General features: G+C 43.8%; 1 protein-coding gene across 11 annotated transcripts in view; it reads left to right on the top strand.

The window, feature by feature from the left end:
- LOC135109750 (signal transducer and activator of transcription B-like) overlaps nucleotides 1-12500 on the top strand; it is a 124989-nt gene that overhangs the window by 103772 nt on the left and 8717 nt on the right. For all 11 annotated transcript variants that reach the window (XM_064021342.1, XM_064021346.1, XM_064021345.1 and 8 more), the window contains one exon: nucleotides 8908-9043. In XM_064021342.1, coding sequence (XP_063877412.1) covers nucleotides 8908-9043 — 136 coding nt within the window. The remainder of the gene's footprint in view (nucleotides 1-8907; nucleotides 9044-12500) is intronic.

Here is a 12500-nt window from a genome sequence, read left to right as displayed (position 1 = left end):
TCTCTCTCTCTCTCTCTCTCTCTCTCTCTCTCTCTCTCTCTCTCTCTCTCTCTCTCTCTCTCTCTGTTATCCTCATTCTTTCTTTCCCCTTTCTCTTTTCCTTCCTCCTCCTCCTCCTCCTGCCAGCACCCTTATATTCTTTTCCCTCCCCTCTCTCTCCCTCTCCCTCTCCCTCCTCCTCCCCCTCTCCGTTCCCCCCGGACCCGGAAGCAGGGGAGTGACAGCTGGCCCGCGGCACCCCGAGAGAGAGAGAGAGAGAGAGAGAGAGAGAGAGAGAGAGAGAGAGAGAGAGAGAGAGAGAATGGCTTAGCGAAGAAGAACTGAGAGAAAGAAAAAAAAAGTTAGAGGAGGAGGAGGAAGAAGAGGAGGAGGAGGAGGACGGGGAAGAAAGACATGGAGAGGAGAGAAGACGAGAGGAAAGGGAGATGTTGGGAGAGGGAAGGGAAGAGGAAGAGATATGGAAGGGGAGGAGGAGGCAAAGTGAAGAGAAGAGGAGAAAGGAGGAGGAGGGGAAGAATGGAGGCGATGGGAACTGGAGAAACGGAGAGAAGGGAAGAAAAGGAGGGAATATGAGAGGAATAATATAAGAATGTGAGGAAATAGTAAAATTATCAGAGAGAGAGAGAGAGAGAGAGAGAGAGAGAGGTGGTCTTAAGATTAAATTTACGTGACTGGTAATAAGTTCATGGATACACATTATAATTCTGCCATCTGGAGGCGTAATAAAGAGTTAATGTGTGTGTGTGTGTGTGTGTGTGTGTGTGTGTGTGTGTGTGTGTGATGTTTCTCACCGGAGTGCAGATGGATGAGGACGCGCTGGAAGATGTATAAGGTGCTAACCAACGCTGTTCTGTTAAAGTTGATATGAGAAAAGCAATGTTCGTAATGCACCAACTAAATGGAAGGAAGGAAGAGGAAAAGGTTATATCAGTAAGAAAACGCTGTATTTTTATGGCTAGACTCGGACACAAATGAAGGGAGAATATGTACTGAAGATAGGAAGTTAAAAAAAGGAGGTATATATATATTATGTTTTAAGAATGCTAGAAATAGACAAAAATCAGGATAACTGTGTTGCAGGTAGGAAGTAAGAAAATAAGAAAAAGCCTGAAATGAAGGGAAAATGTGTATTAGAGATAGAATGTAAGAAGATAAGAAAAGATGATGTTTTCAAATGCAAGAAATACACCATTTTTAAAGGCCACAGAGTTGACTAGCCGGGTTCTCAAGTGCGTTTCTCTGGTCGTTAATGTAGAAACCTTGTTAATCTGTCACTAGAACCGTTAAAACACACTTAAAAACCCGTGTCACTTCATCACGAGTATTTTCAAAGGCCACAGAGATGACTAACCGTGTTCTTAAGAGTATGTCTTCTGTTAATAATGTAGAAATCTTGTTAATAAGTCACTAGAACCGTCAAAAACACCTTAAAAACACACATCACTTCAACTAAACAAAACGAAAGTAGTGGAGATACGGTGTAGAAGTGCTTTGGAGTACCGTCCCCTGCTGTGTAGTGTGTGGTGTGCTGTGGTGTGTGTTGCTGCAGTGAGGCTGTGTCGCTGTGGCCATCACGAACCACGACTCTTAAAAATGTTGCGGTGTATCGCTTTACTGATCTCCTCCTCGTGTTGAGCTGTGCCAGTCGCGGCATTAGCAGTTCTGATCAACACGCCACAAAGCCAAGGGTTTTTTTGTGACCTCTTCCCTGAGTGACGCGTCTGATACGGCAGTGGTGGTGGTGGTGGTGGTTGTTTGTTGGGTATTAGTGTTGTTGCTAGTGGTGTTATAGTTGTTGTTTGATATGGCAGTGGTGGTGATGGTGGTGGTGGTCTGTTGAGTATTAGTGCTGTTGTTGTTGTTGTTGTTATCATCATTGTTGTTGCTATTATTCTTGTTGTTGTTGATGCTGCTTACTACTACTACTACTACTACTACTACTGTTTCTACTGCGCCCATTATCATCACCACCGCAACCAACACCATCAAATCATCAAACATTCAAAGCGCAGATACTGACTGGCCTCAACACACACACACACACACACACAAACAAACACACACACGCGCAGTGACAGGCAGGGCCACACAGTACACACGCCCGACACACCCTCCCAATACAAACAATGTGCTGGGATCCGACACTGGGGCTGGTGCAGTGGTGGTGGTGGTGGTGGCGGTGGTGGTGGTGGTGATATTGAAGTGTGAGATAGAATATAAGCTTAATATAGACACCACACTACAACCACCACCACCACCATCTTTACCACACACCAGGGAAAGAGAGAGAGAGAGAGAGAGAGAGAGAGAGAGAGAGAGAGAGAGAGAGAGAGAGAGAGAGAGAGAGAGAGAGACGGTAACATAACAGTAATAATCATGAATATTTCTGAAAGAAGTGGAAAAAAATAAACAAAGAACAAGGTCGGGACATCTGAGAGAGAGAGAGAGAGAGAGAGAGAGAGAGAGAGAGAGAGAGAGAGAGAGAGAGAGAGAGAGAGTGGGACTTTTCAGAAAATAATCGAAAGTTTAAAGTCAGATTAAGTTAGGTTAGGTAAGATTAAGTTAGGTTAGGTTAGCGAAAGCATGCCAGAGCAGTCAGCAGTCAGCAGGCGGCCAGGATAGCAAGACAGCAGGACAGCAGGACAGCCCGTGGTGGTGAAGGCAGTCATTCCTCGCGTGGCCTGCAGCAGTGGTCTGGCGGGGCGGGGAGCGAGGGAGTGAGTGGAGGAAGGTCATAGCAAAATACAGCGACAATGATACTCTTGTGTGTGTGTGTGTGTGTGTGTGTGTGTGTGTGTGTGTGTGTGGTGAATTCTAATATACGTTTCTGCTATTGCTTTTTATCTTTTTCTGCTGTTGTTGTTACTACTACTACTACTACCACTACTACTACTACTACTACTACTACTACTTCTGGTATGGAAATGGAAATAAAGAACAGAAAGTAAGGTTGAAATGAAAAATATCCGTTGAAAATAATAATAAAATAAAGGAAATAGTTTAGACTTCTACTACTACTACTACTAATACTACTACTACTACAACACATACACGCACACACACACGACTTTCAGCCTACCAGTGTGTGTGTGTGTGTGTGTGTGTGTGTGTGTGTGTGTGTGTCTGTTATATGAGGCAAGTTTTTATCCCCAGGGTTGTGTTGGGGTGGAAGGGGGGAAGAAGTGGAGGAGGTAGATGATGATGGTAGTTGTGGAGGAGAGAGAGAGAGAGAGAGAGAGAGAGAGAGAGAGAGAGAGAGAGAGAGAGAGAGAGAGAGAGAGAGAGAGAGATGTCAGTGTCTGTCTTTCTGTCCTGGTCTGTTTAGCTTGATTGAATGATGCTATGATTCTCTCTCTCTCTCTCTCTCTCTCTCTCTCTCTCTCTCTCTCTCTCTCTCTCTCTCTCTCTCTCTCTCTCTCGCAGAAACCATTACCTTCTTTATAAAATTACACTACAATTGGTAATGAAAAAAAACTTCAAATTCTTTCATCAACTTAATCCAAAAAATTTTAAAACCACTTAAAAAAAAAGAAAAAGTTCAATCTACTTACGGCAGTAGTATAAGTGTGGCAGACTGTAGTGGTAGTGTCGTCGAAGTAGGCGTGTGGTAGTAGTCAATAAGGTATGTAAATGTGATGCTGTGGTAGGACTGTGGTAGTGTGGTGAACTGTGGTAGACTATGAGAGACAAGGGGTGTGGAAGCGAGACTTGAAGCCATCAGTGTGTGGTATAGTAAGCTGTGGTAGACTGTGGTTAGACTGTGGCAGACTGAGGTGGTGTATATATGGTAGTGTGTCAGTCTGGTAGTACGGTAGGGTAACTGTGGTGGTGTGGCAGTGTGGTAGAGTCACTGTGGTGGTGTGGCGTGGTAGTGTGGTGCATGGGAGGACCCCGGATCGAGCCCCTTGACCTGGCGGGACTCAGGATGGGGAAAAGTAAAGGGATGAACCAACAGTTACTTTGTTCTCGCTCCTTAAGGCCACTTCACTCCGCACTTAGGCCGCCCCGAGCACTTACACTTAGATGAGGAGCTCTCTCTCTCTCTCTCTCTCTCTCTCTCTCTCTCTCTCTCTCTCTCTCTCTCTCTCTCTCTCCGTCCATCCCTTTCCTATTTTTTTATTAGCATTCTCTCTCTCTCTCTCTCTCTGTTCACTTGTATACGCCACTTCAGAGAGAGAGAGAGAGAGAGAGAGAGAGAGAGAGAGAGAGAGAGAGAGAGAGAGAGAGAGAGAGAGAGAGAGATAACTGTTTTAATTATGAATATTCCTAAATGTAAAAGAAAAAAATAATACAATACGGAAGAAAAGGACCGTAAGAGAGAGAGAGAGAGAGAGAGAGAGAGAGAGAGAGAGAGAGAGAGAGAGAGGGGGGGAGAGAGAGAACCTTAAGATAAAAACCGTAATGTTTATGAATATTCTTACGGTAAATATGATGAAAAAACAAAGAACATCACAAAAAACAGACAAACAGATAGACAGACAAAAGATTCTTCTTCTTTCGACCTTCCAAGAACATGTATTAAAAATCCTCCTCCTCCTCCTCCTCCTCCTCCTCCTCCTCCTCCTCCTCCTCCTCCTCCTCCTCCTCCTCCTCCTCTTCCTCCTTATCTTCCGTCACTCAGGTGTTATCGCTAATCAAAACAAATAACTCTCACCTAACACGTGTCTTCTTGCCCATCACCTTTATTCCTTCCTTTATTACTTTTTTCCCTTATTCCATCTTTATCATGTTCTTTTATTATTTGATTTTGGTATTTCTTGCTTGTTTTATTTATTTTTGTTTTGTTCTTTCGTTGCTTCTTTGTTTTTTTTTCTTTCTTTCACTTTTTTCTATATTCCTTCATCTTTTCCTTTCTCTCTCTCTGTCTTTCCTTTCTCATATATTCTCTCTTTCTCTCCTTCCCTTCCCTTTTCCATTTTTTCAAGTTTTACACCTCCCATTCCTAGCATTCTCTCTCTCTCTCTCTCTCTCTCTCTCTCTCTCTCTCTCTCTCTCTCTCTCTCTCTCTCTCTCTCTCTCTCTCTCTCTCTCTCTCTCTCTCAACAGTGTCCCTGCCTTGCGAATTTTACGTACCTCTCCCAGCATCTCTCTCTCTCTCTCTCTCTCTCTCTCTCTCTCTCTCTCTCTCTCTCTCTCTCTCTCTCTCTCTCTCTCTCTCTCTCTCTCCCAAACCAGCGCCTCACACCTGGTGGGATTCCAACTCGTTAACCTGTAAAACCAATTCACCAAATAGCCAAGACATCCTGGGCAGTAATTGTAGTGGTAGTAGTAGTAGTAGTAGTTGTAGTAGTAGTAGTAGTGGTGGTGGTGGTGGTGGTGGTAATAGTGAAGGAGGGTGCTGGTGGTGGTGCTGGTAGTGGTGGTAACGGTGGTGCTGGTGGTGGTATTCATGGTAGTAGTAGTAGTAGTAGTAGTAGTATTAGTAGTAGTAGTAGTACGATTCGAAAATCATTATATTTAATCAATTTTTTTTTATCTTACAATCTTTAATTATTATGAGAATATAAAAACTATCCTCTCTCTCTCTCTCTCTCTCTCTCTCTCTCTCTCTCTCTCTCTCTCTCTCTCTCTCTCTCTCTCTCTCTCTCTCTCTCTCTCATGTTTATCCTTCCCTCTCTCCCTGCTCTATCTTCCCATACACTCTTCCTTATCCCTCTCTCTCTTCTCCCTCCACCTTATCTCCCTCCCTTCTCTCTCTCTCTCTCTCTCTCTCTCTCTCTCTCTCTCTCTCTCTCTCTCTCTTATCTCTCCCAGCCTCTGCTAATGGACTCTTCCTCTCCTTATCTCTCCTCCCTCTCCTTTATCTCTCCTTCCTTATTGTTCCCTCTTTCTTTTCATCTACCTTATCATTTATCTGGGTTAAGTAACCCTCTCTCTCTCTCTCTCTCTCTCTCTCTCTCTCTCTCTCTCTCTCTCTCTCTCTCTCTCTCTCTCTCTCTCTCTCTCTCTCTAAGCTACCGTATTCTATTGAGGGATGAAAGGAAATGCACTCTCTCTCTCTCTCTCTCTCTCTCTCTCTCTCTCTCTCTCTCTCTCTCTCTCTCTCTCTCTCTCTCTCTCTCTACAGAAGGGAGAGGAAAGGCGGAGGGTGCTCGGAGTGACAAGATGGAACAGAGATTAAGGGAAGGGAGGGGAGCTCTCTCTCTCTCTCTCTCTCTCTCTCTCTCTCTCTCTCTCTCTCTCTCTCTCTCTCTCTCTCTCTCTCTCTCTCTCTCTCTCGTATGTTTCTTACTGTTTTCTTATTTTATCCTATCCTACACACACACACACACACACACACACACACACACAGAGAGAGAGAGAGAGAGAGAGAGAGAGAGAGAGAGAGAGAGAGAGAGAGAGAGAGAGAGAGAGAGAATATCCCTCATTTTCAACCATTCATAATTAAAGAAAAAGGAAAAAAAGTAAGAAAGAACAAGTGAATACGGAAGAAATATTGAACACACACCAAGAGAGAGAGAGAGAGAGAGAGAGAGAGAGGGTATTCTAGGCGGGTGAAATGTTCCGTTTTTGTGAAGCATCGAATAGCGGGAATCGAACCAGCGAGTCAAGAAAAGGTCGCACCAACGGACCTTCCTTTCTCCCTAACAAGATTATCCTCATTTTGCCTCCTCCCTCCTTCCCTCCTTTTCTCTCCCTCCCTCCGTCCCTCCCTCCGTGCCTTTTTCCTTCCTTGTCCGTTCCTCCCTCTTATAGTTTTGATTTGTCCATTCTCTCTCTCTCTCTCTCTCTCTCTCTCTCTCTCTCTCTCTCTCTCTCTCTCTCTCTCTCTCTCTCTTGTTCATTTCTCTGTCCATCTCCTACTTCTCTCTCCTCTTTTTTTAGTTCCTTTCTCTCTCTTTCTCCTCCTTTCGTGTTTTTTTCACTTCCTCTTTTCCTCCCTTTTATTTTTTGTTTATCTCTTTCTCCTCGCTTCCCATTCCTCTCCCTTTTCTCCCCTTCTTTCCCTCCCTCCCTCCCTCTCTTCTTTCTTCGTTCCCCCTTTTCCCTCCCCCTCTCTTTCTCTCCTTATACTGTTCCCCCTTCATCTCGCAATCTCTCCTTCCTCCTCCTATTTATCTTTCCCTCCCTCCCTCCTTCTCTCCCTCTCTCCCAGACTTTCCCATCTCACGTTTTCTTTCATCTTTCCTTGTCCTCCGTTTTCTCTTTCAATAGGGGACTCTTCCTTTCTTCCCTCCCTCGTAAAAAAATATAATCTGTAAGTACCTTTTCCTCTCTCTCTCTCTCTCTCTCTCTCTCTCTCTCTCTCTCTCTCTCTCTCTCTCTCTCTCTCTCTCTCTCTCTCTCTCTCATAAGATGAAGTGAAGAAAAGTAAACGTAGAGAGTAAATAAAACAATAAATAAACAAAATTAATAAATAGATAAATGGAAGGAGAACTGAAGAGAAGATTGAAACGAGAATAAGTAAATAAGATGAGTAAACAGACGAATAGATACGTAAATAGAAAGAAATTAGTTAGAAATGTAAAAGTTTGGAATTCCTGGCAATTTCTTCTTTTCTTATCTTTTTTTTCTTTCTTTCTTCCTTTTTTTTTGCTATTTTTCGAAACCTCTAGAATTGTTTGTGTGATACGAAGCCTTCTGACAGCCTCTCTCTCTCTCTCTCTCTCTCTCTCTCTCTCTCTCTCTCTCTCTCTCTCTCTCTCTCTCTCTCTCTCTCTCTCTCTCTCTCTCTCTCACTGACCAGGATTTTCTTTGTCTAATCTTTGGACGAAATGTTTCAAAATCTTCGTGTCTCTTTTCAGATCTTACGTTCGCGTTGAAAGATCAGATGTGCAGTTTCTCTCTCTCTCTCTCTCTCTCTCTCTCTCTCTCTCTCTCTCTCTCTCTCTCTCTCTCTCTCTCTGTTATGACCCTCTCCCTCTTTTTTTCCCTCAGTCCCTACCTTCTTTTCTTCTCTCCCTCCATTCCTCCTCCCTTGTCCCTCATTCTCTCCCTTTCTTCCCTCCCTCCCTTCCTCCCTCCTTCCCTCCCTCTGCTGACCATGTCCTCATCCACGCAAACTTTCTCATGATAATTGTATTCCAAAGGCGAAGGAAACCCGATTTAATTTACTGTGGTCTGGGAAAGTATTTTGTAGCAGCAGTAGTGGTGGTGGTGGCGGTGGTGGTCGTGGTGGTGGTGGTGGTAGTAGTAGTAGTGGTGATGGTGGTGGTGGAGGTGGTGGTAGTAGTTGGAGGAGGAAGAGGATGAAAAAGGAGATAAGAAGGAGGAAAAAGGAGAAGAGGAAGAGAAGGAGGAGAAAAATAAAAGCGTTTTTATCATCATTATCATTACTACTACTACTACTATTACTACTACTACTACATGATCACCACCTTGCTTTCCTTTGCCTACCTCTCCCATCACCACATCTCTCCTCACACACTCACTATCCTCCCTTTCCCTTCCTCCCTACACAGCCTTGCTTCTCCCCACCACCTCTCTGCACACAAGTCCTCTGTCCCTATCTCTCCCATCCACCTCTCTGCATACACTGACCTCCCTTTCTTTTCCCTCTCTATTCTCTCCTCAGCTACACCTCTCCACTCACACACTCACTAATATGTCTTTCTTTTCTCTGTCTCGTAAAGCCTCTACTCACACACACACATACACACACACGCACGCACACTAACCTGTCTTTCTTTTCCCTCCTTAGCTTCACCTCTGCTTCACACACTAACACTTACTTACCCATCATCTTCCATCCTCCACACACTTTTTTTTTCCCTCCTCCACCTCTCTTCACATATTCTTTTCCCTCCCTCTTCTCTCCTTATCTTCTCTTATTCAGACACACTCGCTAATATGTCTCTTTTCCCTGCTTCTCCACCATATCTGCTTCACTAACCTACCAACCTTCCTTTCTTCATCTCCACAGCCCTACCAGACATGTATTAACCTTCCTTTTTCTTTCCCCCGCAGCTCGCACTGGTGACAACAACTCTATGGGCCGTAACCTGAGGGCTGCCCGCTGGCTGGACTTCACGGACAAGGATGACGATGATGGTCTCTACCAGCCCTGCTCAGACTCAGATTCCGAAGCCACCAAGAAGAAAGAGTGAGTAACCTGCGATTCTTGTACTGGGAGTGTTCCTTTGCTTATATTGCTGGGATTGTAAAATTTTGGTTGTCTCAAGTTATCTGGTTTTAAGACGTTTTAGTGAGAAGTATTAGGGTTTTAAGGATTTTTTTGCTGTGATTCTGACTACACTGCTGGGGTTGTTACACTTAGGTTGTCTTGTGTTCTGTGGGTTTCTTGGTAGGTTTTGTGGGGGATAGTTGTGTGTTTGCATGGTTCCAGCTAGACTGTTACTGCTCTCTAACTAAATTCGTCTCGCCTTCTTGTGTGTGTGTGTGTGTGTGTGTGTGTGTGTGTGTGTGTGTGTGTGTGTGTTTTAAAGGTTTCACTGGGGATTGTTGGGTTCTCAGAGGTGCTTGCATGAAATATTCCTCTTCTTTCGAGTTGTAAGAGGTTCTGCTGGGAAATGTTGAGTTCTTTTTACTTTAATTTTTTTGACAAATTGTTGGGCTTTTCAAAGATATTGTCATGACTTATATACTTATATAAACACATTCACCTCCACAGTTCTCATACTTCCATCTCCACCCTCCTCCTCCTCCTCCTCCTCCTCCTCCTCCTCCTCCTCCTCCTCCTCCTCCCTTACACAGGCCTCTGCTAATGGCCTTAATGACCTTGCTTCCTCCTGAGTGACCTCCAACAAGCAGATCGAGGGAGAGAGAGAGAGAGAGAGAGAGAGAGAGAGAGAGAAGGGAGAGGGAGGGAGGGCAATTTTGGTCCTCTCCCTCTCCCTCTCTCCCTCTCCCTCCGTCTCAAATTCAGGTCCTCAAAAAAAGTGTGATTACCTCCATTGGCCTGCAGGGAGAGAGAGAGAGAGAGAGAGAGAGAGAGAGAGAGAGAGAGAGAGAGAGAGAGAGAGAGAGAGAGAATATGAAAGAAATTATATTGTTACGAATTATGACGAGGTTTGGAAGAGGAGGAGGAGGAGGAGGAGGAGGAGGAGGAGGGTTAGAAAGGAGGAGGGAGTGAGGCTGGGAGAGGCAGTGAGAAGGAGGAAGAGGGAGAGGGAGATGGGATGCTGCCAACCGAAAATGGGCCCAGATGGAGCAAAAAGATCTGGTGGTGGTAGTGGTGATGGTGGTGGTGGTGGTGGTACTAGTGGTGGTTTTATAATGGGAGAAGCTGATGGCAGTAGTAGTAGTAGTAGTAGTAGTAGTAGTAGTAGTAGTAGTAGTAGTAGTAGTAGTAGTAGTACTGACGGACACCAAATATTAGGAGTTGAAGGAAGGGAAGGATAAGTAAGAAGAAAGGGAGGAGGAGGAGGAGGAGGAGATGGAGGATGGAGGAGGAGAAAGGCAAAGGAACACAAAAGAAAAAACAAACATTAAATATAATATAATTTATGTAGTAGTAGTAGTAGTAGTAGTAGTAGTAATAGAAGTAGTAGTAGTAGTAGTAGTAGTAGTAGTAGTAGTAGTAACATTAGTAACAGCAGAAGCAACAGTAATATAGAGAAGGAAATAAAGAAGAAGCAGAACATAAAAGTAGTAGTAGTAGTAGTGGTATTAGTAGTAGTAGTAGAATTAGTGCCAGTGTATAGACGAAGAAGATAAAAGTAGTAGTAGAAGTAGGAAGAAGAAGAGGAGGAGGAGGAGGAGAAAAAATAAAAACTACTACGAAGAAATTTTAGCAGCAGCAGCACCAGCAGCAGCAGCAGCAGCAGGAGCCTCTAAGCAGGAGACGGAGCGTGGCGTGCAGGAGGGATGGAGGGAGGGATGGAGGGAAGGAGGGAAGGGGACATTAATCACGAACACCATTACCACCGACCACCAACAGTCCTCTTATGTTCCCTCCCTCCCTTCCCTCCCTTCCCTCCCTTCCCTCCTCCTCTTCCTCCCTCCTCTTCCTTGTCTCCATCCCTCCCTCCATCTTGCGTGACTTTACTATCATTTTCTTTTTCCTCGTCTCTCTCTCTCTCTCTCTCTCTCTCTCTCTCTCTCTCTCTCTCTCTCTCTCTCTCTCTGACCCTATTCCGACTTCTATTTTAACTTCTTTTTGTTCGTTTGTTTGTTTATTCCTTTATTTGTACAGTCTTTTCACGTTCTGTTTGTCTCAAGAGTCATCGCTTGTTTTCATAATCATTTCCTATACTTTCCTACATCCAGGCACTCTGTTTATCCTGTTATAACCCACTCTTTTTAGTTTCCTAAATCTATACATTCTTTTCCATCATTCTGTAATTAAATTATTTTATTATTTTACACCTACACTCCTTTTTTTTATCATTTCTTTTACTTTCCTACATCCAGTCACTCCCTGTAATCATTATTTGCCTCATCTCTTACACCTTCCCATATCCAAACACTCCTTTTCATCATTTTTATCTCATATTACTACATCTACACACGTTCTCATCATTCTTTAACTCATTTCCCACATCCAGACACTCCTAATCCTTCTACACCTTATTTCACTCCCCTATCCCATCTCTCCATCTATTCCAACCCTTTTCGCGCCTCTGACCAAGTCCCCGTCTCGTCCATCAGCTCTCTAGCCCTCCTTCACCCTTCCCTCTGTTTCCCCTGACCATCCCAAAACCCGTATTTTTAAACCCCGTGCACTTCCATAAAGACTGTTTTCAAATGCCACAGAGTTGATTAGTCAGGTTCCCACAGGTGTCTTTATCGTTAATGTTGTAGGATGTTTATTGAACTATCACTGGAATCTTGAGAGCATTCTTGAAAATCTGTGGATCTTCAACTAGAGACTGAAATGTTGAGACAAAACGATTTTTTTTAAGGTTCCTCCTAGTTTAAGATGGTCCTCATTAAACTAACGCTAGAAATCATGAAAACACCCTTGAAAACATCCATATTTTTCAACTAGAGGCTGAGAAATCGGGAAAAGACGAGGTTTTTAGAGGGTTCCTAGTTTCAGATGGTTAGTTAATACAAAGCCACATCAAATTAACCTAGAAAAACCAACACTAAGGTAATGTGAGCACCCTTGAGAACCCCTTTAGCTTCTTCTAGACTGTTGAAAGTATAGACGAGAGGCTGAAATGTTTAAAAGATACATAATTCAAGAAAGTCACTTGATTAAGAATACTCAAATCAGAAAAACATCCTTGAAAACCCCAATACCTCTCTCCAAACCCTAATAAAAGTGCTCAAGACAGGAGGCTCAAAAAAAATACCAAGGGCCATAGTTTAATTATCACTAAAATAATGAAAATACCCTTGAAAAACTCCAGTGCCTTCCAGCAGACCCTATTTAAAGTGTAGACAAGAGGCTGAAGAGTTTAAGAGAATGCCGTCCCAAGTTTAAGATGGTCAAAAACTTTCTCCTGCTGATGGGTGTGGAGGAGGGAATGTTACGACCTGGAGGTGTTGTCTCGTGGCTCCATCTTATAACTTATAGAACGCGATTACACTTGTTACCTGGCCAGCAATTAGGAGAACCCCTGTATCTGCCTTCTCACCTTGATCCTCCTCCT

This window comes from Scylla paramamosain, chromosome 19 (genome assembly GCF_035594125.1).
Source record: "Scylla paramamosain isolate STU-SP2022 chromosome 19, ASM3559412v1, whole genome shotgun sequence".
NCBI classification, from domain to species: domain Eukaryota; kingdom Metazoa; phylum Arthropoda; class Malacostraca; order Decapoda; family Portunidae; genus Scylla; species Scylla paramamosain.
The sequence above is the reverse complement of the archived record's forward strand: the minus strand, read 5'-3'. Positions and strand labels throughout refer to the sequence as shown.